General features: G+C 46.0%; 1 protein-coding gene across 5 annotated transcripts in view; it reads right to left on the reverse strand.

Annotated features, from left to right (window-relative positions):
- Positions 1 to 20,599, reverse strand: part of BRPF3 (bromodomain and PHD finger containing 3) — a 35,499-nt gene extending 14,900 nt beyond the window's left edge. For 2 of the 5 annotated variants that reach the window (XR_013416471.1, XM_015136245.3), the window contains exons 1-8: positions 20,373 to 20,599; positions 15,576 to 17,049; positions 12,563 to 12,719; positions 9,943 to 10,074; positions 7,488 to 7,616; positions 6,875 to 7,187; positions 5,843 to 6,145; positions 3,341 to 3,847 (exon numbers count right to left, since the gene is read on the reverse strand). Coding sequence is in view for 3 of the 5 variants with exons in the window: in XM_015136245.3 (XP_014991731.1) it covers positions 3,341 to 3,847; positions 5,843 to 6,145; positions 6,875 to 7,187; positions 7,488 to 7,616; positions 9,943 to 10,074; positions 12,563 to 12,719; positions 15,576 to 17,023 (2,989 nt within the window). In the remaining 2 variants the exon portion in view is untranslated. Of the gene's footprint in view, positions 1 to 3,340; positions 3,848 to 5,842; positions 6,146 to 6,874; positions 7,188 to 7,487; positions 7,617 to 9,942; positions 10,075 to 12,562; positions 12,720 to 15,575; positions 17,050 to 19,924; positions 19,956 to 20,372 lie in introns of those variants that run through there. The other 3 variants (XR_003728991.2, XM_078000104.1, XM_015136246.3) reach the window with 2 other exon arrangements.
- Positions 20,600 to 27,499: the final 6,900 nt, after the last annotated feature.

Here is a 27,499-nt window from a genome sequence, read left to right on the forward strand (position 1 = left end):
CTGAGTGCAGAAATCCCCCTTCCCAACACATGCTACAGGGTGAGGCAGCCACCTCAGGAGGGCTCAGTGAGGAGTGGAGAGGATGGCTATTCCTTTCCCTGTGAGAAATGGGTCTTGGGTGATAAAGAAGATATGATCAAGACAAAAGTTTGGGGGGAAATATTGCTGGCTAGGGCAAGGAGCAGACACTGCAATTTCCTTCCCATCCTTCTGCTTTTACTTTAAGGAAACCATAGCACACAGCTCACTCAGCTACTGTCATTTGGCTACACAGGGAGATACTAAGACTTCTCCCACCCTGGCTTGCTCACAAGTCCCTGGATTTGCTTCTAATTTCAAATCTCAATTATCAGGTAATCTCTGCCTTTTTCAGGAGCCCACCCACCTTGCCTCTTCAGATAAACACTCACATAACCTATGCCTCACATAGCTGGCAATAGCTAGTTTGATTCTTTGGGGGTGATGTCAAGAGAGACTAGAGAAGGATAAGGGCCCTTTGTCAACCACACCCTGAGATACCTCGCAGGGCTAATCCAAATTGAGGATGGGGGTACTCTTCAGCAGAACTAAAGCAGCCCAGAACTTCCTGGCAGGGAGAGTCAGAACCTGGGGTTCTAGGCTGGGCTCTGAAACACAGGTTCCTTTTCTCTTTCTTTGAGGTCTCTTGACCTCTCCTTTTGTGAAGTGAAGATAATACCTTACTTACTATTCAGTATGTATGAGAGAAGGTCTGTTTACAGTGGGGAGTCCTTCAGAGGCGAATGAAGGCTGTTTGGTCATCCCAGGTATGTGACCTTGAAGTGAAGGCTTCTATTCTCCTATCTATCCACATTTATTTTTCTATTTTTTTGAGATAGGGTCTCGCTGTTGCCCAGGCTGGAGTGCAGTGGTGTAAACAAGGCTCACTGGGGCCTCAATAGCCTGGGTTCCAGTGATCCCCTGCCTCAACCTCCTCAGTAGCTGTGACCACAGGCATGCACCCTATGCGCAGCTAACTTTTTAACTTTGTAGAAACCGGGTCTTGCCATATTGCTCAGGCTGGTCTCGAGCTCCTGGGCTCAAGTAATCCTTCTGCCTCAGCCTCCCAAAGTGCTGGGATTACAGGCATGAGCCACTGTGCCTGGCCTTTATCTAATTGCCAACCACACTAAAAGTCCTATAATTCTAATAGCTGAGCCAAGAGGTGTGCGGAGATGGACCAGGCACCTGATTTGAAAGCTGTAAATTACAGACACCTTAACTAGAAAACTGTGAGGCAAGTCCCTTCTATAAGAGCAGGTGTCTGAGCCACAATGTCTATCCTGTGACCTGGTTCTGCCTCTAACATTATTACCACAATTTAAATCACTGAAGCCATCTGTGTCTTGGGTGCCTCACTTACAAAGGATCAACACCTCTTTTTGTGAGATTCAACTAAGATTGTATAGAAGTATTCCTGAGTGCCAGGCAATTGGGATGGTGAGAGAGAGACAGGATTCTAGCAGTATCTCCAAGCAACAGGCCCCCTCAGGTTGGATGGGCCTCATGTACAGTTACTTCCCAATAGCAGGATCTCTCATTCTTTTAATGCAGTGTTCTCAGCACTGTATGGCTAAGCCTGATTCAGCTGAGAGGATGACAGTAACTGCTACCATCTACTGCTATATGCCAAGTGCTTTATAAAGGGTATTTCTAGTTCTTAGAACCCTGCAAAGGTACGTATCAGAAACCCCCTATTAGGAATAAGGAAACAGGCTCAGAGAAGTTAACTAATTTTCCTGTGGTTACACAGCCAGTAAGAAATTGGGGATTTGAGCACAGGTATGCCTAACTTCAGGCCTTAGGCTCTTGCCTCTATAAACCAACTTACTCCCCTGACAGAGAAAAGTTTTGGCCAGATGAGATGGGAAGGTATTGTTGAAAACAAAATGTCAGGCAAGAACACAGAAAAGCAAGTGCTGGCCACACAGTCCAAAGTCACCACATAAAAGTACATGAGGGACACAAAAAGCAAAAGCCAAGAGCAGCCCTCCCTGCCAAGAAAGTGGGTCTTCCCTAACCCACCAAGACCTAAGTACTCTGCCCGGCTTCAAAGTCCTTCACATTCAGTCCCATCTTACCCATCCAGTCTTGGCTCCTGATGCTCTGGGAAGCCCCTCTCTAAGCTGTCCCTCACAGAGATTCTGTCCTCCTCCTTGTTCCCACAGACCCAGGCCTGAGGCCTTCATAACCATTCCTTGCCAGTCTGCCCTCATCCCACAGGGCCAGCTCAGGCCAACTCCTACAGCTCAAATTCCCTGAACACCTCTAGCAATGCTACCTCTCACCTGACAAATAACAACATACTGTTCACCACTGTGATTTCTCTACATTTTGAGAGACTCATTTGCCCAATGGCCTGTGAACCTTCCAGAGCTGGAATTAAGTCTGACTTATTTTATTACTTCCCCACACCTACTCATGACTAGCTCTTGCTCTTGCTGGATGTATATTAAGAACACTTTAGGCGGGGCGCAGTGGCTCACGCCTGTAATCCCATCACTTTGGGAGGCTGAGGTGGGTAAATCACTTGGGGTAAGGTGACCAGCCTGGCCAACAGGTGAAACCCTATCTCCACTAAAAAAAAAAAAAAAAAAAACAATTCTCTTTAGTGATGGAACCTCCATTATCTACCTCTATCACCACCTCACCCCACTCCAACCCCTCTACTGCAGCCAAACTGGTTCCCTCACTGTTCCTCAGACATGCAGGCATGTTCCCACCTCCAGGGCCTGTGTACTTTCTAGTCTATCTTTTTGGAATGTTCTTCCCCTAGACATACAAATAGCTCATGCCTTCAATTCCTTCAGATCTTTACTCAAACGTTACCTCTTTAGAAGACCTGGCCACCATCTCTAAGACCACCCTAGAATTCCTTCCCTGCTAGATCGTTCTCCAAAGCTTCTAATACAAGATACAGTTTACTCATTTGCTTTTAATGTATTCCCCCATAAGAGAGGAGATTTTTGTCTGTTTTGTTCATTGATTTTTTCCCCCAATGCCTAGAACAGTGCCTGACACAAATATTTGATGAACTGAAATGAAGGTAGGAATCATTTTACTTTATACAACATTGCTTTACCCTCAGGGCCAATGAGAGTCCCAGACACAATCTGGCTCTCTGGAAAATACCTGCTCAAAGCCTATTTCCCCTGGCTGCTACTCACATGCCAGGCCCAACTGTGAGCTATGGTGCCCTCAATGCTACTATTGCTGTCCAATGGGGCCATTAGAGAGATGGCCAATTGGGGAAGGTGCTGATTGGCAAGGCAAAGCAGAAAAGCAGATGCGAAGTATCAAGAGAAGTCACAGGCAGGGTCACCTGTCTCTTCCTCCTGCTGGGGGGACCTCTCCCCTTCGCTCTCACTACAGCTCCCGCTCCTTGGCCGCTTCCGGGAGTGGCGCTCATCCTCGATGCTGGCTGGAGAGGCAGGAGAGCCTGCCACACCATGGTCCTCGCCATTCTCCAGGGCCCTGTCTGGGCTTCTCTGTAGCTTAACCCCATTCTTGGCCTTCTTGAAGAGGACTGATGTGCGGCGACCCACACCACTAAGTGGGGTACCGCCCGGGGTGTCAGGGGCCATGAGGGATAGTCTGTTGATGCCATTGTCACTGAGCAAGCGTTGCAAAGGCTCACTCCCTAGCTGCAGCGGTGATTTTTCCAAGAGCTCATCTTCTTCCACCTTTCTGGGCTTTAGGAACCGGCTTGGAGGTTTGCTATCATTGATGGGTTTCAGAGTTGGGGGCTCCGGCGGGGATTCTTGCTCAGACAAGGAAGGTGCAGGCCCAGTGGGCTCCAGGGTTGGTGGAGGAGGCAGTTTGGAGTCATCTATTAGAAAAAAAGAGAACCTGCTTGAACATTTTAGAAAGAGTCTGCTCCTACAGGCTAGATACTGACACTGATAACCAAGGACCAAAAGCATGGGCTGTTATAAGGCTTGAGATGCATTCAAGGTCTTAGATCTGAAGCAAAGAGAAAGGAGGATTAGGTTTGTTTTCTTTCAGAGACAGGATCTTGCTCTGTTGAGCAGGCTGGAGTGCAGTGGTCTGATCACAGAGCACTGCAACTGCAAACTCCTGGGCTCAAGTGATGATCCTGCCTCAGCCTCCAAAGTAGCTAGATCTACAAGTACACACCACCACGCCTGGCTAATTTTTAAAAAAAATTTTTGTAGAAACAGAGTCTTAGTATGTTACCCAGGCTGGTCTCAAATTCCTGGTCTCAAACAATCCCCCTGCCTCTGCCTCCCAAAGTGCTGGGATCACAGCGATGAGCCACTGTACCCAACCCCAGAAGAAGTAAGTTTTATCTACACTAGTAGTTCTTAACCCTGGCTATGTATAAGAATCACATAGGAAGTTTCTTAAAAATTCCAGTGCCTAGGCTCCATCCCATACCAACTGAAACCAAATTTGTAAAGATAGGCTATTTGTTTTTTAAAGCTTACCAGGTGAGTCTAATGAAGTGAGGATTGCAAACCATTGCTCTACACCCAAGAAAGTCACATGCTTAATCAATAAATAGGTAAGTCTCAGCTTGACAGATTAGGTATCTACAATTCTCACTGGACTCAAGAGTTTTCTCATCTGTCTTTCGAGTTTATTTCACATCACCCAAGTGACAGCAAGTACAGCATGCAGAAAAAGTTCAAAAATGTGAAAAACAGAGACCAAGTAAGTTAAATCAGTGGTTGCCAAACATGTCTGCTCACCTACCACCTTGAAACTTTTAAAAATTGAGACTTCCAAGCCAAAGCCCAGACATCCCTAACTGAATCTATGGGAGGTGAGGCTACGACAGGTTTGTTTTTTTTTTTTTTAAATTTTCTAGGCGATGCTGTTGGCCTACTGGGCACAACTCTGCACTGCCACAGCCCCAGAAGTAGGGATACAAGTGGCATGCTGACTGTCACATGGGGAGTCCAGAGGAATCACAACGGACACAAAGCCCTCTGATGTCAAATGTGATCTCTCAACCATGTCCCCATTCTCTGCCAACCTGAAATAAAATGGGCTGTTACCTACAATCTGGGCCCCTATCCATTGGAAGTAACTTCCAACCTTTTGAACTGTGTGTGTGACAGGCTCTCCCAACCTGTAGGCTCAGATCCAAAGGCAGGTATGAGGGAGACAATTCCATCCCCAATGAAGGGGAAGAATGAGAAGCAGCTTAGCTTATAACGTTCCTGGGTTTCTGAGAATCACTTCCCCAGCTGTCTTTTCTTCTTTTTTGTCTTTTCTCAAGATTAAGAAAATCTGTGGAAACCAACTATCTTTTATAGTCTGGCCTCTCTACTTGAGATGGGCCTATAGATTCAGCCAAATGGGGTAAAAACCATGAGGTGGCTCAAAAGCCCGGGGTCTTTCCTTCTCTGCTATCCCCTCACATCCCAACCTAACCTGCTCTAAGAGTCTCTCCACATGATGATACAAGGTAGGCTGATATTTAACTGGTATGTACAATATGGCTGTATCAGGTGCAAAATACTGACATACTTAATTGGCTAATAAACAGCTGCTGGGCTGCAGCACCTGAAACTCCCCACAATCCAGCAATTAAATATCCACATCAGAAGCCTTTGGGAGCCCACTCCAATACAACAGCCAACATTTACTGAGATGGATAAATTTTGGTCTCTATTGATTGTTAAATATTTTGAACATCATCCCTGCGTATACATGGAAATGTGACCCTTCCAAGAGCTTTTGTTTGCCCATAAGTGTCAGATCTAAACTCGGAAAGGATACCCCATTATTAGATTTCAGCTTAGCCTTTATCCCTCTTTACCCTCCAACCCCCTGCCTGCCTGTGACTATCTCTCACCTCTGTCCCCATCGTCTTCTGGCTCCTCCTGCAAGGCCTGCTCCAGCACAGCTGCATCCCCCTGGGGCCCTGCTGGCAGCTCCCCATTGGATACTGTCTTGTTCAGTGATGGTGGCTGTGGTGGTGGTGGCTGTGCCAGCTTCTGCCGAAGGGCATTGATCTCCCGGCGTAGCAGGCGGACACGGCGGGTGCGGGCCCCACTGGACCGCATGGCGCTCACCAGGTCCAGTTTCTCCAGCAGCTCCTTCAGCTGCACCTCTGGGGACAAATGGGCCCGGTTCTCTGGGATGAGGATGTTGTCCACTGCCAGGGAGAAGGGAGGACAGAAGGGGCTGAAGGACCTGCCCAGCACAGGGCAAGAGAAAGGGGCCGAATCCTTCGGATGCAAAACTCTCTCTTGGAATGCCTGGGCCAGCAGCTTCCAGCAGCGTCACTGTGGGCCTTGGCCCTGCAACACCACTGCCCAGAAGGCAGCCACAGGGACAAGGTCAGAATCTGGGAAACGTCTGCAGGAAGCAGTTCACAGTCACGATTATGGGCTCCATGGAGCAGGCATGAGGCAGCTTGGCAATACCCTGGCCTGAGTGACTGGCTGCTGCCATCGAGAAGCAGAGAGCAGGGACAGGCAGCGTGTGGGGCTCAGAGGCAATTCCATTTTTCTGGTCCTCCACCTGCAATCTTCTGAATGAGCCAGACACACACCAGCAATGCACTCTCCCTGTCCCATGCTCCAATGCCATACAGAGGGGATCCAAGAAAGGAAGACCTCTGATGAGGCTTTAAGCTTTTCAAACAGACCACTAGTACCTGATTCCCCTTTTCTACCACTTAAGAAGTGCTGAGTGCGTTAGTTAAACTTTAACCCTTAGAACTATTCTAGCCACAAAGGTATACCTCAGTCTGTGCTCACCCTCAGCTTTGCTCCTGGAGTCTACCTATAGTCCCAAAGACCACCCTGATCCCTCACTCTGTAGACTCTGTTCCTGTGCCTCCTCCTGGCCCCTCTCCTCCCCACCCATCCAGGCCTCTCACCGTCTTCCCAGGAGAAGCGGTAAAAGTCTTCCAATTTGGGTGACTCGGGCAGGTGAGTGCCCCTCTCGGGGTCATAGCCGATGTTCTCTGCCTGCCGCCGGGCATGCCGTAGGATGGCCCCTCCCAGGTCCCGCAGGCGGACAGCTGCTCGGTGGAAAATTGTGTCTTTAGCATTATACTTCATGCAGTTGGTAACTATAAGGTTAAAGTCCTCCTCAAACTCCTCCAAGGTGCGGTACAGGTGGGACTCCAGCTTCCGCCTCATAGTAGAAAAATCCATTGGCTTGGATATGAATTCCAGGTAATCTGGAACCTAAACATATAAAACCTGTACAATTACAACAACCATTTACTAGCCAAACAGGCACACCCTTCACCAATACTCTTGGCCTCCTCGGTTTCTGATTTGGCCAAGCCAGGCTAACTCAGAGTCCTATGGTCCTGGCCCACCCTGGCCTGCTGACCCCTCATCAAGGGCAAATCTACTAGCTTTGCCAGACCCACCCTCCTACCCCTGGTTTTGTACACCCTGTGGCCCAACTCCTTCCTACCCTACTCAGACCCTGTTCCAGTTCAGGAAGAATTTACTACTTGGAAAGTGGGGGGAACTTGCCTCACTCAAGTTGACTGGTTCTGCGAAGATGTGTGCAGGATCCTTCTCCTGCAGCAGGTCCAGTGTTGTCCTCAACAGAACATTGAATGGCATCAACTCCAGCTCCATGGCAGCCTGCTGGACTTTGACCTGTGGGGAAGGTGGGGTGAGATCAGATCAGGACATCTCCTGCAAAACTGTGCTGAAACTTTTTCGTGATAGCTTGACTTTTACCAATCATGTACAACAAATTTTCATAGAATATTGAGCTGACCAGTATGAGGAGCTATCACTCAACCTTCAGCCTAGGAATAATGATACCAACAGCTACTATTTTATGATTGTTTCCTATGTACCAAACACCATACTAAAATTTACAGTAATAATAATTATCATTACAATTACAATAATTAACACTTCTATAGCCCTTACTAAATGCCAGGTAATGTTCTAAGCATTTTATGTAAAATAAATGAGTATATGAGGTAGGAACAGATGAGGTATTTTACAAAGAGGAAACTAAGGCACACAACGACTAAGTAACTGGCCTAAAGTCATAGCTAATAAGGAACGGAGTTGGAATTCAGTACCAGACAGTGGTTCCACAGTGAGTGCTCTTGACCATTATGCCACACTAACTCTGTACTTGTATTACCTCTATTAATCATCACGATAACCCTGAAACAGAAATTATTATCCCCATTTTACAAATATAGATCAGAACAAGGATCACCAAGGACTAAAAGAAAAAAAATACAAATTAAAAAAATATATATACGGAATCTGAGGATTAGAGAGAGCATGATGCAAGAGTTATTACTCTAAGGTTATCTGGCTAGAAAAGAATAGAGATAGGATTTGAACCCAAGTCTGACTAGTCCAAGGGACACAATGATGATGTAAAATGTGCTTGAACCAGAATTTCCCATTCAGTGTGCTGAGGTACTGATTCCATCAGCCCTTGGAGCATCTGGGTCAGCATGGGGTCACCAGGGCCTCCAGGTTTACCCCCACAAGTGGCAAGTAGCTTCATATATTTACAGTAGTATGCTGTACAAATGCTATTTTCTACATATGCCCCAATGTGAAAAGTTGGGAAGCCACAAATTAAGACTATAGAAAATTCCCACCTTTTGGCTATATCAAAACAGGCCTGCCTACTTCCCCAGGACCAGGGCCTTTTTCTCTCTCTCATTTCTCTGAATCAGAGATGAGATAAGAAGTTCAGCTGTGGGATCATGCCTGGGATAGCACAGACATTTTGAACCCTTGAAGAAGGTCCTGAGATGTCCTCCATGGCCACCCATGGTAAATATGGCATGAGATGCCCAGGCTATGAGGAGGAAACTCAGGCTACTGGCCTGCTAGAAAAGGGGTTGTGCTAAGGCTGAACAATGAATTAGAATTTGGAGAAAGAGAAAGAAACATCTTTTTTTTTTCCTCCCTTTTTATGGAGAACAGGTCTTGCTTTGTTGCCCAGGTTCGTCTCAAACTCCTGGACTCAACCTATCCTCCTGCTTCTGCTTCCCTAAGTGCTGGGATTACAGGCATGAGCCACTGTGCCCGGCAAGAAAGGAACATCTTTAACCCGGGCCTCTGAAGCATGTGAGCGACAGCTGCTATTCCTAGCCCAGAGAGAACAGTTTTGGCTTTTCATCTACTCAATTAATAGTATTTGCTCTCTGCCATGTGCAGTAGACACTGCAGGGAAGCAAAAAATTGATAATAATAATAATGACAGCAGCTGACACTTCTCTGTCACTATGTGCCAGGCACTGTTCTAAACTCTTTACATAGACTAAGTCTTCTAATCCTCAAAACAACCTTATGATGTAGGCTCTATAATTACCCCCATATTCCAGGTGAGAAAACCGATGTATTAAGCGATTGAAGAACTTGCTTAACGTCACATAGGTAGTAAGTAGAAGAGGCAGGATTTAAACCCAGGAAGTCTGGTGCCATAGCTCGTGTTCCTAAACCACTATATTACACTACCTACCTCAACATTTCCTATGCTCAGGGGCTTAAAATCTCCTAGAACGGAGGATAAATAGAAAATTTAAATGATTCAAGACCATAAGTGTTTAAGAGTCAAGTGGGAACCCTCAGAAGTTCCCAGGCCAGAGGCTTTCAACTGATGATGCCCATTAGAATGGCCTAAGAAGCTTTCCAAAATCCTCAAGGCCAGGCTCCCTCTGAGACTTCCTGAATCAGAAATTCCAGGGACGGGCCCAGGCATATATATGATATTAAGCTTATGCTGGAGGCTACCAGGAGCTGAAACCCAAAATATAGAAACCACCAGTAGCACCACAGCTAATACAAAGTAGGCAGCTCTTGGAGCCTACAATCCTGGGTAGGGAGGGGAGAAAGCAAGCTAGCATAAGGCAGGGGCTCCCAGATTTCCCAATACTAGACTGATAGTGGGAGAAAGTGACCTTGAACTAGGGCTCTAGGGCTGGGGGCTCCTCCTTACCTGCTCCCGTTTGAGCTTCTCTCTCTTCCGAATCAGCTCAATCAGCAGCCGCGCCCGCTCCAAGTCATGCCGGAGCTTCTGCCAATACTTCAGCTCTTCCTTCACTGCACTTGTCTTCTCATCTTGCTCTCGCTGCAGGAAGGAAGAGAAGAGGGACTAGGAATCTCCTTCTTGCAAAAGTCCTCTCCCTGTTCACACCTCCTGGGGCTGCAGCAGGTAAAAGTCTTGTCCCCTTCCTTGACCCACAGTTCCAAGAGCCCTTCCACCCTTCTCTACCCCATGCCTTCCTCCTGAGCTGCCCCAGTATTATAGCACTGTTTCTTCATTATAAAGCAATAACCTTTGCTGGAGTAGGATCTGGGACTGCTTCCCCCTACCCCCAGGTATACCAGAGAGCAGCTATGGCCCTTTGGGTCAGAAAGAATTTCATTAGAAAACTGACCTCAGGGGTGAAAAGAATTTCACCCTAGAGCTTTCACTTGGCTAGAAAACAAAGCGAGGTTCTTACTATAAGCTTGAACATACTTTGGTAAAACAACAACAAACAAATTATGATTCCTGCTCTAGAAAAGATTACAGTTGGAGTCAGGGGAAGGGAAGAGACCTAGAGCTTGAAGCACAAGGGCATATTAGCATAAAGATAATAAAAACTAATAATATAAATGCTAAGAGGATACAAAATAGAAGATCTGAGTAGGTGGAGGTTAGATCAGAGAAGCTTCCTGGTGAAGAATCTTACTAGAGTTTTACATATAGGTAGGTGACAGACATGGATGGACAAAGTAGTAAGGAAGGTCTCTCCTGGAACCAAAGGTATGAAAGGGGTAGAAATGTAGAGGCAGAATTAGTGATTCTTTGCTTAGTAAGCAAAACAGGCTGACCAGAACAGAGATGCTGGAGAACTACAAAAGTCAAGGAAGATCCAGGATACAGCTAATAAGAAGCTTCAAATGTAAGGCAAAAGAGCCTTAACTTCACCTGCCTAGAAAGAGGAGTATACTCTGGAAGAGGAAGTAAGAGAATGGAAGAGCAGGACATTGCTCACCTAGGCCTTGCTCCTCTCCATAGTCAGACATTCCTGCCCCAAAGCCAAGCTTATAAAATCAAGAACTAGGCCTTTCCCCAAAGGACAGATCCCCACCAATGTCCCTGCCAAGCACACCTGCCCAGATGTAGGCAGCACCCTCCCTCTACAACCTCTTGGCCATGGAGGATCCCAACAGCATGTGAATAAGAAACTACCAGTTGTAGAGCAAAGAAAGAATTAGAGGCTAGAGATCACCTAGAAAGCTATTGCTGAGATTAAGAGGGCATGGATGAGCAGGAGAGCTGCAGAATGAAGACAAAAAACCATGTTGAGAAAGCCCCCAAAGCAGCTTAAGGGATGATTAACAGTGGCCCATTAGGGAGTAAAGAGTCAAAAGTAACTCCAAGGTGGGGAACTCTTGATATGAGTCAGGAGGGAGGGGAGAGCCATAATGATGGGGAAATAAGTTTACTGAGAGGAAAAAAGATAATTAACGTCCAATATTTGAGTTACAAGTTAACCACATCCACATGGAAACGTCCCTGAGGGACTGATGGCAGAAAAAAGGGACGAGGACAAGACAAAAAGTCTGGAGCTGCTATTATACAGTTATTGTCAATTATGAGAGTGGACATGTTCTCTAAGCAAACAAGCAGATAACAGAGCCACTGGGAATGTTACCATTAAAGAGCAAGAAGTGGGATCAGCATAGGGTATGGTCAGAGAGGTAGAAGCAGCAGGAAATGGTATCACAGAGAAGCTCTTAGACAAAGTGATTTGTGGTGTCAAATGCAGCCCAATGATCAATCAGGTGAGAATATAAGGAAAGACTTCCTGGGACAAGGTAGCTGATGTTTTAGGGGAGGCTTCAGTGAAGCAGGTGGACCAAAAGGTTCAAGGGGGCCAGATACAGGCTTATACTTCAGGAGTTTAGTTACAAAAGGCAAAAGTGAGATCAGACAGAATGCAGAAGGCACCAGACTCACATAAAGCTTTGCTTCATCTCTGGAGCAGCAGTGTGGGAACACTTAAAGGCAGAAGGAATAGAACAGGTGAAGGGGGGAGAAAGAACTAAATAGTTCAAATAAGGGAAATTAGGAGCAAAAAACATTAAACATGCAGCAACTCCAGTTGCTAATGGCTAACATCCACCACAATTGGACAGGCTGTGTGCTACAACTTAGATCGTAAATTTGTGTATTTACTATGAAACATTTTTTGGCAGATGGCAGTATAATGTCTTGAGGAAAGGGCGCCTTTTCCTAATTAACACAATGTGGCCACCCTGGCTCTCATTCAGCCTACTTCTCGCTTTCTGCCACATCTAGAGGATTTTCCCCACATATATGGAAAGCTGGGCGTGCTCTCCACTCTCCCCTAGAATTCTCTACAAAGTCAAGCCTCATCCATTCAGAAGGAGCTGCTTGACGATCTCTATAGTGCTGGGGGTTGTTCCTGGGATGGGCCACCCAGACAGGTAGGCAAAGGCTCCATGGAGGGATCAAGGAGGGATGCCAGCCCCACCCCAACCACCATTCCTTTTCCTTCACTCTCCACCTCCCTCTACCAGTCTCAAATCACCACTGCACCTACCTGCTCAGCATTTCTTTGGGACTGCAGATGGGAGTGCAGGCGCCGGATAAGAGGGACACCATTCCGTGCCTGCCGCTTCAACAGCCAATAGTTGTGAAGCCGCTGCATAAACTGGTTTTTCCTCTGAAAGGAGAGACCACTACAGATCTTGTTCAACCTTAAGTAGAGGCACATGGAAGTGAAAGACAGGGTCAGTAGGCAGCCCAGATTATAGCCCATGCATCCTATCCAGACCCTGGTTCATTTCTGAACCTTATACAGGAAGACAGAATAAAATGGCCAAATACCTCACCTCAGAGAAAAGCTTGAAAAGGACAGTAAAGTTAAGCAGCTCAGATTCAGCATGAGGTATTTCATTTGCTTTTCCACCTCTTGCCTTGCAGTCCTAATCCTCCAAAAGAACCCTCTCCCAGAACCCCGTTTCCTATGGTCCTAGACTTCTTCGTTCCAGGTATGGACTGAGAAACAAGCCTATGCCTCAATACCCCCACCCTCCTCTTATAAAAGCAGCGAAAGGGAACAGGAACTGGGGTAAGCTATGGTTAATGTGGCCACTATTTCCTGCCTTCTGCGGCTGAGAGTCCCATCAAACCAGGGAGTAGCCCACAACCAGGTTGAGCCCAATGCAACCCCTTAGAGTTGTTTGACCTCTGGTTTTTCATGGTATAAACCTCAGCAGCCTAAAAATGTTAATTTTGAACCAAATGAAAAAAAAAATTGGATCTAAAGATGTAAGAGGATGGGAAATGTGAAAATGCAGCTGGCTAAACTACTCAAGTCTTAAGGTCAGGGTTTAAGCCAGTAACTCCTTGGGGGAGGAAAGGGTACGAGAGGAATTAATGCAAGCCTATAATATCTGTCTTTAATATCCATATTGCAAGGTGGGTATCATTATTCCCATGTCACAAAAGATGGAAAGGCAGCATAGGAACAGAAGCTGAATAAACTGTCAAAATAACTAATGCAGCTAATAAGATGGTGGATCTGGGTTGGACCTGAATCCACGATCTCTCTGCTATACCATGGTACATCCCCAGACTGGTTATCCACAGGGTAAGCAAGGCCTCAGTGCTCCTGTGATGTTTCCTCTCCTTTTTTCTCTTCATGCCACTCCATTGAAACAAAGATAAGCACAGCTAAACAAGTTGAAACCTTAGAAGGATGGGCATGTTGGGCACGACATTGCTCACCTAGGCCTTGCTCCTCTCCACAGTTAGACATCCCTGCCCCAAAGCCAAGCTTATAAAATCAAGAACTAGGCCTTTCCCCAAAGGAGAGATCCCGACCAATGTCCATGCCAAGCACACCTGCCCAGATATAGGCAGCACCCTCCGTCTACAACCTCTTGGCCATGGAGGATCCCAACAGCATTTGTGCGGGTAGGGAAAAGAATAGTAATGATAAAATAGCAGCAGCAGCAGCAGCCACCATTTATTGAGCACTTACTATTTGCCAGACACTGTGCTAAGTGCTTTACTTATATTATCTCATTTATTTCTCACAACAGCTCTATGTGGTGGGTTCATTTACAAATAAACTAAGGCTTAGCACAGTTAAACAACTTGCCAAAGGTCACACAGGTACTAAGTGATAGAAATGGGTTTCAAATGTCAGTTTGTCTGGTTCTTAGCAAGCTCTGCTGGCCCCAGCAAGAGGCATCTAGAACAACCTACATGTCAACCAAATATTCTAGCCTCAGGGTAAACCTCCCTACAGATGGGAACTAAGCATCCACCCACTTACCTCAGGAAAAAGAATAACCTAGAACAGCTCGGTGACTAGAAAACACATTCAGAGTCACTGAAATTCTAACTTGGGTAATAGCTGGCACTAAGAGCCTCCCCCTTCCGATCTTGCACTTATGTCTTCTTCCCAGCCTGGCAAGTCTGGTTGCCTATTCATAGCTCTCATACAACTCTTTCCCCAGCACTCCTTTCTCTCTACGCTTCTCATCAAGAGAGATGGACTACAGGAATGCAACCTAGAGGCATCATGAGACCCAGCTCTTGTGGTATAGGGTCTGCTACTTTCCACCTGGTTCCACCTCTTAGAACAGGACATGGCATGTATTAAGTGCTCAATAAATAAATCATTGAATGAATAAAGGAGTGAACAACTTTACCTCCCGTGTTCGCAGTTTCTTCATCTGGGGGTGTGGGAGAAGGTGCAAGGACTACATCAGATGAACAATCTCCAAGACTCCTTCCTGCTCTAACAGTGTATACTGTTTAATGAACACCACCCAAGATAAGCCTCTGCTAGGAAATCTTCCCTATTCTCTTGCTTCTCTGCTAAGCTACCATCCCTCCAACGGCTCCAGATACCTCTCTGATATTTTAAAACAGGTACCATGGGCTCTCTACAGACTCAATGGGGGTCCACAGAGCTTAGCTACACAGCTGAACTGAATGATCTTCTTATCCCTAAATCTAAAGCTTCAAAAGGAGGAATACCATGTTCTCTCCACACCACCACCCCCTCATACCCAGGACAGAACTTGCTGGACAGCAGATGGCCATGCCAATCCTCTGAAACAGTGGTTCTTCACTGGGTAATTAGTTCTACCCTCCCCAAGCATTTTTGAAAACATGCATGAAGAGTGTTTGAGGTTGTCACAAAAACCAGGCAATGGGGGAGATGATGCAACTGGCGTTTACAAAGACCAGGGATACTAAACATCTAGAAACATACAGGACAGTTCTAATAATGAAGAATTATCCTGTCCAAAATGTCACTTAGTGCCCCTATTGAAAAATACTGTCTAAGATATCCTATCAACTGAGTTTCTAAGTAACTTAAGTGTTTTATTTCACTTTGAAATAAAGGAAATACATTACTCTGAGGGCACAATCAAAACCACAAACCAGGCCAGGCGAGCCTGGGTCAAAAAAAAAAGTTTAAATTTGGGGAAGAGAATAGTGTCCAACTGTGTTTAGGGAAGGCCTGGCACAGGGCCAACACCAACCCAAGAAGAAACCATGAGTCCCTAAGGAGCCCTTCTGGGCATGCTTACCTGTAAGAGGGTATCTGTGGCACAGTGACCAGGGGGAGAGTGGAGGGTGTGTCTTGGCCTGCTTCCTCTGGCTCCTTCTTGATCTTCTGCTTCAAACTCATCTTGTTCTTCTTGGGCACTCCCTTGAGGGGGCCACTCACCCCGCCTTGGCCTTCCTGCTCCTCTTCCTCCACTTCTTCCTCTTCTTCCTCCTCTCCATCACCCTCCTTTAGCCCTTCCTCATCGCCAGTCTCACTGATGCTTCTAGGGGAGTCGCCCTTCCTCCGAGCAGTGGCAGTACTTGGTGGTGAGTGGGCCTCACAGTAGGCAGTCTTGCGCACTGTAAAGATGGTGCCATTGAGGCTGGTTTCGCGCATGGGCTCAATCTTCATGAAGAGCCCAGCCCGCTGTGCACATGTCACGTGGAATGCTGTGTAGCAGTTCACTTTATGGCACTGGATGGCTGCACCTAGCCCCTTCTGCTTGCAGATATAGCAGGTTAGTTTCCAGCGGGCAGGTGGGATATTGTCAATGCCCTCAATAGGTTCCAAGAACACGGTGTTAGCAAAGCAGACTTCAGGGATCCAGATGGCACACACCACATGGGCCCAGTGCCCATCACTGGTCTGTTTGAAGGCGCCACCCTTATTGGGGCAAAGGACGCAATCCACAGGCCGGGAGGGAGACTGCAGGCAGCAGCGGCATAGCCACTGACCCTCAGGGATGTAGGGGACGCCATAGCACTCCTGGTGTACTGCCAGGTTGCAGATGTCACAGAAGAGAATAACGTTGCTATTGTGACATTCATCATCCAGGCACACACAGCAGAAAGCGTCTTCATCGATGAGTGACTGTTGGGCCCCACTGCTGCGACTCTCCAAGTATGACTCTTTCTCAAGCCGGTCTACCAGTAGCTCAAAGGTGTCTGCAGATACCAAACTGTGCCCATCTACTCGCCGCTTTTCATTCACCATGTCCAGCCAGGCAAGGTCCTCCTCATCCATGTCATACTCTACCTCTGCATCCAGGTCTTCAGGTGGCTTCTCAATGTAGCGATAGTAGGCAGCAGGCAGCGGGGGTGCTTCTGGCTGGATGCCTGAGTCCACCATCCGGAAGCTAGGCTGTGGGAGGTGGAAGGAAGTACCAGATGCATGCTTGGAGCAGGATTCTTTCTTTTTGCCCTTGGATGAGGGTTTCTTGGACTTGCCAGGGAACTGAGGCTGTTCACTGTTTTCCTTGTTACTATTGCATTCAGTGATATCCTGGGCAGTTAGCTCATCCTCAGTGATGATTTTGAGTGGGTCATAGATGCTGATACGATGCAGGCGTCCATCAATGTCTACCTCGACAATCCGCTGGGCCTGGGCATATGTTAGGGTCTCCCGGGTGGGTGAGCACTTCAGACTGTAGGGGGACGGGGAACGCCGGCCCTCGGCATTCTGCCGGGACTTCCGACGAGGCTTCCTCATGGCACCTGGGGACTGAGAGGACAGGCCTAAGGAGAGAAGGCCAGGAGACTATGATTTGGATGCCCTTATGCACCCATTCATCCTCCTATATGATCAAGCATCCACCAAGAGGACTGGCTTTTCCCTCTGTCTGAACAACCTGCCCCTCAGGCATCCATATGGCTTGCTCCTTCACCTCCTTTGAGTCTTTCACTTCTTCAAGTGAACAACACTACTCAGTGAGACCTTCTCTGACCACTTTATCTAAAATTGCAAATCCTTTTCCTCCACCAGCAATCTACCTTTCATTCTGCTTTATTTTTCCCTTTAACACTCATCATCTTATACCATGCTACATAATTTACCTACTACTACGTTTATTGTTTTCTTCCTTCCACTAGAATGTAAGCCCCATGAGGGGAAGAATTTTTGTTTGTCTTGTTCACTGCTGTATCCCCAGTTCCTGGAGCAGTGCTTAGCTCCTAAGTAAACACTCAATAAGTATTAGTTGAATGAAAGGAGAAATCAAACACACATGATCCCTGCCCTCAAGGAGCCCTGTCTAACTGAAAAGACAGAAAAGTAAACAGATTATTACAGTGTAACATGGGGAAAGATCTAAATGTTCTAATGATGTACATAAAGCTGTGCAACAGCTAACTACGGAAAAGCCATGAGTAGTTAAGGGTTTAGAAAAGAAAACAAGAACAGCATCCACTGTTAAGCTCTGTACTGAACAATGGGCCCCGTCAGAGGATCAAAAGTCACAGGTCTAGGGTCTTCTCTCAATACATCTTACCACGATCAGAAACCCTACTCCTTGACCCTGCCTAGAGGTGAAGGGGTGAAGGCGTCTGAAATGCCTATAACACATGGTCTAAGGGCTTCAAACTACAGTATGCAGGGTATTCCCTACAAAAGGCAGCATCCAGGACAGTGGTCCCCAACCTTTTTGGCACTAGGGACTGGTTTCATGGAAGACAATTTTTCCACAGATGAGGGTGGGTGGTGAACACTGTTCCACCTCAGATCATCAGGCATTAGTCAGATTCTCATAAGGAGCATGCAACCTAGATCCCTCACATGCGCAGTTCACAGTAGGGTTCCCGCTCCTATGAGAATCAATGCAGCCGCTGATCTGACAGGAGGCAGAGCTCAGGTGGTAATGCTTGCTTGCCTGCCACTCACCTCTTGCTGTATGGCCTGGTTCTCAACAGGCCACAGTCTGCGGCCTGGGGGTTGGGGACCCCTGATCCAGGATACACCAACTAGTACATTTTAAGGCAGAAACAAACCCTAGAAGCTCTGAGAGTGGCTCCAAGAGATCTCTGAAGTTGTAGTGGCCTGTCTAGGACCTTCATTCACCTAAGGCCAAGATGATCTGGGCAGTATCTGAGGTAAACTCTCAATGCATTCTGCTACCTCAAAAGTCTCTCTTAGAACACTTATATCTAGTCTATCCTTGTACAGCCAAGAGAAAGTCCTAGTTTCCCACATCATTCTCTGGATGACAAGCTCATAAGGAGCTGCGGTAGGCAGTTACCAAGGCTGTCACCACCAGGAGAGACCTTTGGGGATACAGGGCCCCGTGGTGTGGGCAGACTTGGAAGGATATGAACAGGGAGAAGATTTCAAAGAGAAAAACAATTCATCACCTTGGTTGCAGGGTCTACCATCTATATAAAGTAGGGACAGTGATGATAAAAGCACTTTTTCCAAACTACAAAGCCCTCTTAATATTTCTCACAACTACCTTAGGAGATGGTGTAGCTACTATGATCTACACAGAAGCTCAGAAAGATGTCACTCAACCTAAAGCGAGTAAGTGATAAAGCTACAATTTGAACCCAGATCTTCCAATGCTCAATTCCTCTCGGTGGGAATTAAGAACACCACAGAGGTGCTATGGTCTGGTACAAAAACAGGCTCTGGGGCAATCTAGGTTCTAATCTTGGCCCTCTGTGACCTGGAGAAAGTCCCTTAAGCTCTCTATGCCTCCATACTCCATCAGGAAAATGAGGGTAATACAATCTAGCTCTCAAGGTGCTACTTGTTAATAAGGTATTATTAACATCCTTATTTGAAAGGCCTTCCAATACCAAAGTGTGACTGAAACAAACAAAAAACCAATTTGGCTGAGGGGCAGTGCCAGGCGGGCTGGCACACCCCATTTGGAGCCAAAGGAAACAGAATCATCGCAGCAATTCTGTCCGGGTTCCAGAGGCCCTTGGCTACTGGATTCCTTAGAAATGCCAAGTCCCTGGGGGCAGACAGGGCCAACAGACCTGCTTCGTCACCCACTCCTCCAAAGGCACCGAGGCCCTAGGAGAGGTGAGAACATCTGCCTCCACACCGACCCCAAACAGCGCAGACAGGCGATGCGGCGCCCCCTTTCATGAAAGCCGCTCCATCTTCTCCCTCCCCACCTGCCACCTCCTCGGCTGCTCAAGCATCTCTCGACCACGCAAGACTCTATACACAGACGTGTTTTGTCCCACCCACGCCTCCAGACACCGGGGAGAAACTCTAGAGGGGGAAAGGCTGCTGCTGAGGGAAATGAAATGAGTTTCGCCCACAAGGAGCTTACAGTCTAGACGAGTTTTTTGGCGGGAGTTTATCAACCTACACAGCCCTTCCCACATACACACCTCCAACACATCTCCAACATCCCCCATCCCCCAGATTTCCTCTCGGCACCCCCTGACCCTCCGCTCGCCCACCCCACCCAGGTCCCCGAAGAATGAGGATCTTCTGCAATCAAACTGTATCTCCTGCACCCCACACAAGCTACTCAGGAGACGAGGAGGACCCTAGCCAAGGCTCCTGCTCCTTTAAGGGGGCACCTCTTCCAGAAGAATCTTGACCCCTCGGAGAAGAAAGGAGGGAAATAACATCTCCTCAGAGGGGAGGGGGCGAGCGCACCAGAGACAGCCTGACGTGGAGTCCGACCCTCAGACAGAGAAAGCGAGCGCCAGCGAATGAGCGGGGCAGAGAGGCGAGAGCCCATTGGTCGCCTCATCTGCCCGTCAGAGGGACCCAGGGGACCAAGGGACGCTCAAGGGGCGGAACTCTCGTCTGGCCAGGCCAATTGGAAGACGTGGTGGGGGCGGGGCTTGGCGGCTCGGAATCCAAGGCTTGGGGGGAGACAAGATGGCGGCGGCGGGAGGGGGTCCTCGCTTCTCAGCTCCCCCGCTCACCCGCCTTCTCCTTCCCTGCCGCCGCCCTCGCTCCAGGAGAGAGCTTTCGCACCGCCCCCGCCCTGCTCGGAAAGCCCCCCGCTTCTCCGGTTTCCCCCCGTGCAGTCCCTGGTCCCCGTAGGCCCCGCTGCCCCCGCCCCCGCTCTGTCCGGCCCCGCTGCCGCCCCCATTACCTCAGCCGCCTGCCCGGCCCCACCGTTCGGGGCCCCTGGGCGCGGGCGGGCCGGCCGCCGAGCAGGTCGGCGCGGCCCGGGAAGCGGAGCGCGGTCTCCTCCCGCGCCTGCCTCCGTGGCCTCCGCCGTGCCCCCTCCCGGCCCGCGCTGGGGCCCCGGCCCGGCCGCCGCCGCCGCTCCCGGGGGAGGAGGGGGAATGGAGCCGCCGCTGCTGCCGCTGCCGCCACGGAGCCCGGCCGAGGGGAGGGAGGGATCAGCCCCCAGGCAGGATCCGCCCCTCCGGCCTCCCCCCGCCACCTCCACCCCTTCCCTCGCTCCCTCCCTGACTCTGCGGGCTCTCCCGCTGAACAGGAGCGAGAGCGCGAAAGAGGGGGAAACGGGAAAAAAAATCCCCCCGCCCGTGCCCGGCGCGGCGGCGGTCGGGGCGGTGCGGAGAGGAGCGCGGAGGCGCCGCCGCCGCCGCCACGGGGCACCGTCCCCGGCTCGGCCTCACGGTGGCGGTGCGGGCGCGGCGGGGACACCGAGCAGAGACCGGGTCTGCACCCGCCGCGATCCCTGCGCACGACGGCCCTGCCCGCCACGGGGCGAGCCCGACAAGAGGGCTGTGGACGTTCGGGTCTAGTTGGGAGAGACAGGGGTCCCTGACTCTTGAGCGGTCAGTCATTTCCTCCCCAGTCCTTGTGGGTGACGTGGCTACGGTTTGGAGCAGCAAGCCCCTTCCCCGAACTAAAGGGCCTCTCCAAAGGTTAAGCCCGGGCAGTCATTGAGGTCAAAACCGGTATGTAGTTTCTTGGGTGCAGGTGCCTACACGACTCCCAGAAAGTCGCGTCTCCCCCAACCCCCATGCCCAGGACCTGAGGACAAAGGTCTAGGGATTGTCCGTCCCCTCCCCCAGTGAGGACAGCCGAGAAAGACCTGCCTTTGTTGTGTACAGGTGAGCGTCTTGTTCCGCACCAGACATTCGTTTTTTTTAAAAAAAAAAAAAAAAAAAAAAAGATCTGACTTTCCGTTTAAAAAGAGTAAACATAAAAGTTTGACAGTCTGCTTAAATATGCCTGATAGCTGGTCTGTCACTGTGGGCATGGGAAACACTTTAAACCTGACTTGGTTAATTCAGTGCACTAGGCGGCTTTCTAAAAGATGCTTGATAAATGGCAGCATCAGACCAAACTGGCTTTTGTTTTGATCTTAAAAAGAGAGAGAGAGAGGGAGGGAGGGAGAGAAGGCCTCCATTACCACCTCCTTTTGCCTATAAACTGGAAAGCTTACCTCGTATGACTGAAGTCTTAAGCACCAAAAATAATGATGTTTATAAAGGACGTATGGATAAGCTACCTATAAATGTGGAGATCAATGACAGTTTGAAAGTGTTTCCTCTGCCGGCACTTGTGGTGTAGCTGGTGAGACTCAATTTCTTGCTTGGTTCTGATGATCAAGGACATGTATTCTAGAGTCAGGAGGATGAAGGATAAAGTCTTAGGATCCAAGTTTTCTGAATGTTTGAAGTGAACATACTGCTACTTTTGAAGTATAGATGTTTGTTATACTAAGGAATTTAAATATAGAGAGTTTCAAAAGTTTGATTAAGGAAGCTAATTTGTTTCCAAGTAAATAGCATCTTCCGGCAAAGAGATAGTACAAAAATGCTTCTGTTAACCAATTTTTTAAATGCAAGGGGGGTGGCTTGTGGAGCTAAGCACGGGCAGGGCAATGTTTTGAAAGCTGTGAAGATGAAATAGTATGAATTAATGTCAAGTGTTCTGAAGCTTGGGGGAATAATCATTTGGAGGGAAGGTGTGGAAGAAAAAGATGATTAATTGTGGAAGGGAAAGCCCCAGAGGCAATTACAGTACTTTTAGTTAAGAAAAAAAAAGTCTGAAAACTAACAGAAACCATATCGAATTTCTTGTTCTTTTAAAACATGAAATGTAATAATCATTTACACATATGACTAGTAACTTATTTCTTGATGGTTGTTCTCAAAATTTATTTAGCACAATTCCCATTCGTGTGATCAGGAGCTATCTTTTTCCACTAAAATGAATGGATAAATACTTTGAGAAAATGCATTGGTTTCTATTTGTAAGTCAAATGATTTAAATGCTGTTGGAAAGGCATTAAGTCAACCTAATGCGTGTTATTTTTTTCAGATTTTTCTGTTTAAAGCTTTATTTAAAGTTTAATAAGGTCTGTTAAGACCTTATTCAACCTAAGTGTTTCTCTTCCATTTTCAACATTTTCAACTTCTATTTTTTTAATCATAACATTACAGTTGCCCTCACTTTAATTTTTGACATTTGGAATTGGTTTCTATGAGCATAACTGCACAGGTAACCAGTTCCCTGTTATGGAATATTAAATGTAACATGGAACAATTATATTATTAAAAACAAATTTGGAACATATATCAGAAATCCCAGAGGCACTACATTTAATTCACTTTAATCTTTTGCTATTTTAAACGGTTTAAATTCACTAGTCCTTGACCTTTTCAATAAACCATACAGCAATTAAATTCAACAAACAGGGGCGCGGGCCTTTAATTCCAAATAGTTGTTTTTAAAAATCGTCCAGCTGTAAGTAGAAATCAACTTATTTGGGATAGAAGGTTTTACCATTTAAAACTAAAAGAAACATGAATACAAAAAAAGATCACCTTTTCCCCACTTCTTTCTTTCACACTTCCGCCTCACACTTTTTTTCAGCGTCTCAGGATATCTTTGTTAATGCTTCACTATTGTCATTAGTTTATCAGGCCAATAAACCTCTCAAGGGTCAGACACAATACCCACTGGATTAATAACATGTGGATGATGAGAAAAAAATAGGCCTTGACTGATAGTTAAATTATTTTTAATAGAATATTCCTTCCTTAGAAACTTGACTAAAAGGATTCTGAAACCACAGTTGGAAGGAATATTTGAGGTTGGAATCATTGTGATACTTTTACACTAATTAAAATGGTTTAATAATGTAAAGTGTGCTTAGAAAATGGGAAAAGTTTAGCTAGGTTAACAACAGATCTTAAATAGAATAACATACCACACCCTGTAGATTTAATTCCATTTATGTATTTCTAAAACATATTCATTGACCACTTAGAGTGTGTCTAATACTGCACAAGTTTCTTAGGAAAATAATGACAAAATCTCAATCTAGAAAGGGACTAATGATCACAAGTATAGATAGAATATATTTTTTCTTGCCTTGAGTAGTGTGCGATCCAGAACAGTAGAAATAAGTAGAAAACACATACAAGAAAAAATAGATAAGGCAGTGAAGAGTATGGAGCCACCATTATTCAAAGAAGGCTTCTTGGAGAATGGGAGATTTCTTTAAGCCAAGTTCTAAATCGTGATGGATGTGAATTGGTGAAAAGAGTGTAAAATGTCCTGTCGGACAGTCCAGGCAAAGGGAAAATGTGCAGGGAATAATAAGGAAATTATCCTAGCTGTATGTATGGGCAGATGATAAGAAAAAGGTTGAATTTGGTAGGAGGTATGGCAAGGGGACAGGGATGATAAAAATAATACCTAACACTTATGTACAAGGTACTGTGCTTAGTGCTTTACATACTTCATTTATTAAAGATCTTTGTTGCACTTAGCAGAAAACCAACTTAAGTGAGTTTAATAAAGAAAATCAACTCTCATAACCAGAAAGCCCAGGGGTGCATCTAGCTATAGACAAGATCAAGTCAAGGGACTCAAATTATGTCATCAGCATAGTGTATCTTGCAGTTTCTCAGCCATCCTGAGCCAATAACTGTGGCCAGAGGGACATGCTGCTTGTCATGTATCAACTCCTGAAACCAGAGGACACGAGCAGGAGAAGATTCTACAAAGAGATAGTACATGTACAAACTAGGTCCAATATGCACACCGTATCTTATTTATCAACTTACTAACTCTATAAAATGTTGTTGTTATCCTCTTTATGTATTGGAGAAAGTAAAACAGGAGATCCAGTAAACCTGGAAGAATTTACTATAGGTAATTAGGCATTATGAAAATAAAAAGGCATTAAGCAGAATGATGGAAAATGTGGTAGAGAAAGAGGAAAAGGAAGGGTCAAATCAGATATCAGATGACAAAGCAACTGTTTTGTCTGATTGGACATAAGAATAAAGGAGAAGATTGAAGAAGAATCTAAGTTCAAACTTGGAAGGTTTTCACAGTTTGGTACAATCATTGCAAATTAAGAGGTAGCAAAGGGTCGCTCGGGAGCTCCTATTGGAGGTGGGAACCTGAGGATTGAAGAAATGATGGAATCAGCTCAAGTTCTCTGGAACCTCTTTTGGTCACACTGAAATACCTATTTATTCAATTATTATTTGTGAGCTGCTGGTAAGGTTCTATTTTATGCCTGTAAAGGCCACAAAGGTGAAAAGAGTATGCTTTCAGACTTGAAGGCACTTACATTCTAATCACAGTATAAAGCAAGGGTATTTATAACTGGAACATGCCGCAATATAAGCACTTCAAGAGAGATGCCAACAAAGTGGCAAAGTTTGGAGAAGGGAGTAAGCTCGTCCGTTTGGGAGAAGAGGGAAGGCTCTGTGAAGAAAGTGCTATCTGAGCTCCACCTGAAAGCTCTCCGGTAGGTGTCAGCTAGAAACATGGTGGAGGGAGTGTGGTCCAGGCTGAGCCACCAGCATGAGCAAAAAGAAAGAATGCATCAAATAATAAAATTTCAACAGATGAGTCCCAAAGATCCAATTGGCTTTTATTAGCTGTTTATGAACTGAGCAACATCCAGTCTACAAAATAGAAAGGAGCTCCTATGAGCTAAACAAGTAGGTGAGTTTTATAGGCAGGAAAAAGTGAAATGAATCAGGAACAATGAGCAAATAGCAGATTGGTCAAGACTATTTTTCTTTATAGGAATATAAATGAAATCTTGTTGGTTTCATGGGATTTGACTGTCATCTCTCTCCTGATTTCTTGAAGGGTCAGATCTTACAGTAAAATACAGATTTTGGTTTGGTGTCATGGAACCTCTCAGCATGAATGACTCCATTTGGGGTCTGCTGTCTTATCTTTAACACATGGAATGCCATAAGATTGATTCAGGAAACAGTTACCCATTGATCCAAAAATGAGGGATATGAGAGAGAAGGCTGGTAAGGTAAAGTCAGAGCATGAAGACTGTTGGGTAGGGAGCTAGACATGAAGGGGCAGGAGACCCTGATAGTTTTTAGAACTGGGAAATGACTTCAATTTCCCTGCTTTAAGTTCTAGTCAGGCTTGAGTGTGATACAGTGTGGTTTAAATTAGCTATCCAGTATGGCTTGCATTATCCTCTTTGAAGTTGAATTCTAGCTAGAACATTTTGCCATATACTCAGTGGAATGCTAAACCAAGCAAGCATGAGAGCAAGTAGTATGTGACAAGTATAAATTGTTCAACTTGATCTAATGTCTTATCATTTCAACCTTTAGTTAGGATTTCTATTAAATCCTAAACTCTTAACTGTGAGTGAAGCCAGGACACCTTAAAATATAATTCCATATTTTAGCAGAAGTACCAACCCTGAAAGTAGCCATCTTCTTGGCATAATTTTACTGAAGGGAGAGAAAATACACAAAAATAATAGCACATAGTAAAGTAGAACCTACATTTTGGCAGGATTTCTGTAAGTGATTTATACACGTATTAAAGTTGAGAAGCAGTGAATTAGAGGATTTTAGAGAATTCCAGGATTAAAATACTCTCTGAGAAAAAGGTAAAGTTAAAGGATTAATATTAGCTTTTGATTACTCAAGAATACCTGTAGTAATAAAATATATGTTTCCATTTATATGAAATTCTGGAAAATGCAGACTGCTCTATAATGATAGTAGATTGGTGGTTTCCTGGATGTGGAGGGGAGGAGGGACTATAAAGGGCATGAGGAAACTTTGTGGAGTGATGGAAACATTCTGTAAGTTGATTGCAGTGGTGGAGAAACAGGTATATTCCTTTGCCAAAACTTAAACTGTACAGAGTAGCTGTCTTTATTTTACATAAGTTTTACCACAATTAAGTTGATAAAGCATACCTGTTGCAATTTTTAGACTAATCATTAACATTAAAAGAATGAAAAAATGAGGATGCAACTCACAAACTAGTACAGAGGAAAAAAAGAATAAAAAATTCGACCAACCTAAAAGAAGTCAAGGAAAGGAAAGGAAATATAGTAAAGGTGAAACAAATAGAAAACAATGAAATGATGGCAAATTTAAATTCAATTTATAATTTACATTGTACACTGTAGAAAGAGTAGTCCACAATGAGTGGGACATTTCTGGAAAAGTTTAATGATTGGATGGTTAAAATGTCTGGCTTGACCACATGCATTTGTCCCCACTCCCTCCCCTAACTTCAATAATGTTAGTAAAGAATAAAAGCCACAAGACAATGAAATTCACAAGAACAAAGAGAATGGAGGAAAAGAACAGCAGATGAGATTTACTATCTCAAGAAATTGAACTAAAGAAGTACTAGACGTGGGGCCACCAGGAACCAATGAAGACAGGGATGAAGTGTCACACTGAAAACGGAAGTTAAAGGAAAACTCTACATACTAAATAATAAGATGCTCCCCCCAGCACCAATCATCACCATCACATTTCCTTGCCTAGACTGATGAGGAAGGGGAAATCTGATACAAATTACTGGAATCTGGTGGTCTAGAAGGGGGCTAAGAGGAAATTCCATGAAAACATTTCTAGTCAGTCCATCCTTTTAGTTGAAATAAATGTTTCATAGATCAAAATTCTTAGGGGTCCTGCCTCTTCCCCCAGTCACATTGCAAAACACTGGAAGCCAGGTTTATTTTAGAACTTTGCTGCTGTTTGTTTTTGTTTTTTGAGATGGGGTCTGGCTGTGTTGCACAGGGTGGAATGCAGTGGTGTGATCACAGCTCACTGCAGCCTCAACCTCCCAAGCTCAAGCGATCCTCCCACCTCAGCCTCCTGAGTAGCTGGGACTTCAGGGACACAGCATCATGCCTCGATAATTTTTTTTTTTTTAAGAGACAGGGTCTCACTTTGTTGCCTAGGCCGGTCTTGAACTCCTGTGCTCAAGCAGTGCTCCCAACTTGGCCTTCTAACATGCTGGGATTATAGACATGAGCCACCATCCACA

Source organism: Macaca mulatta, chromosome 4 (genome assembly GCF_049350105.2).
Source record: "Macaca mulatta isolate MMU2019108-1 chromosome 4, T2T-MMU8v2.0, whole genome shotgun sequence".
Lineage (NCBI taxonomy): Eukaryota > Metazoa > Chordata > Mammalia > Primates > Cercopithecidae > Macaca > Macaca mulatta.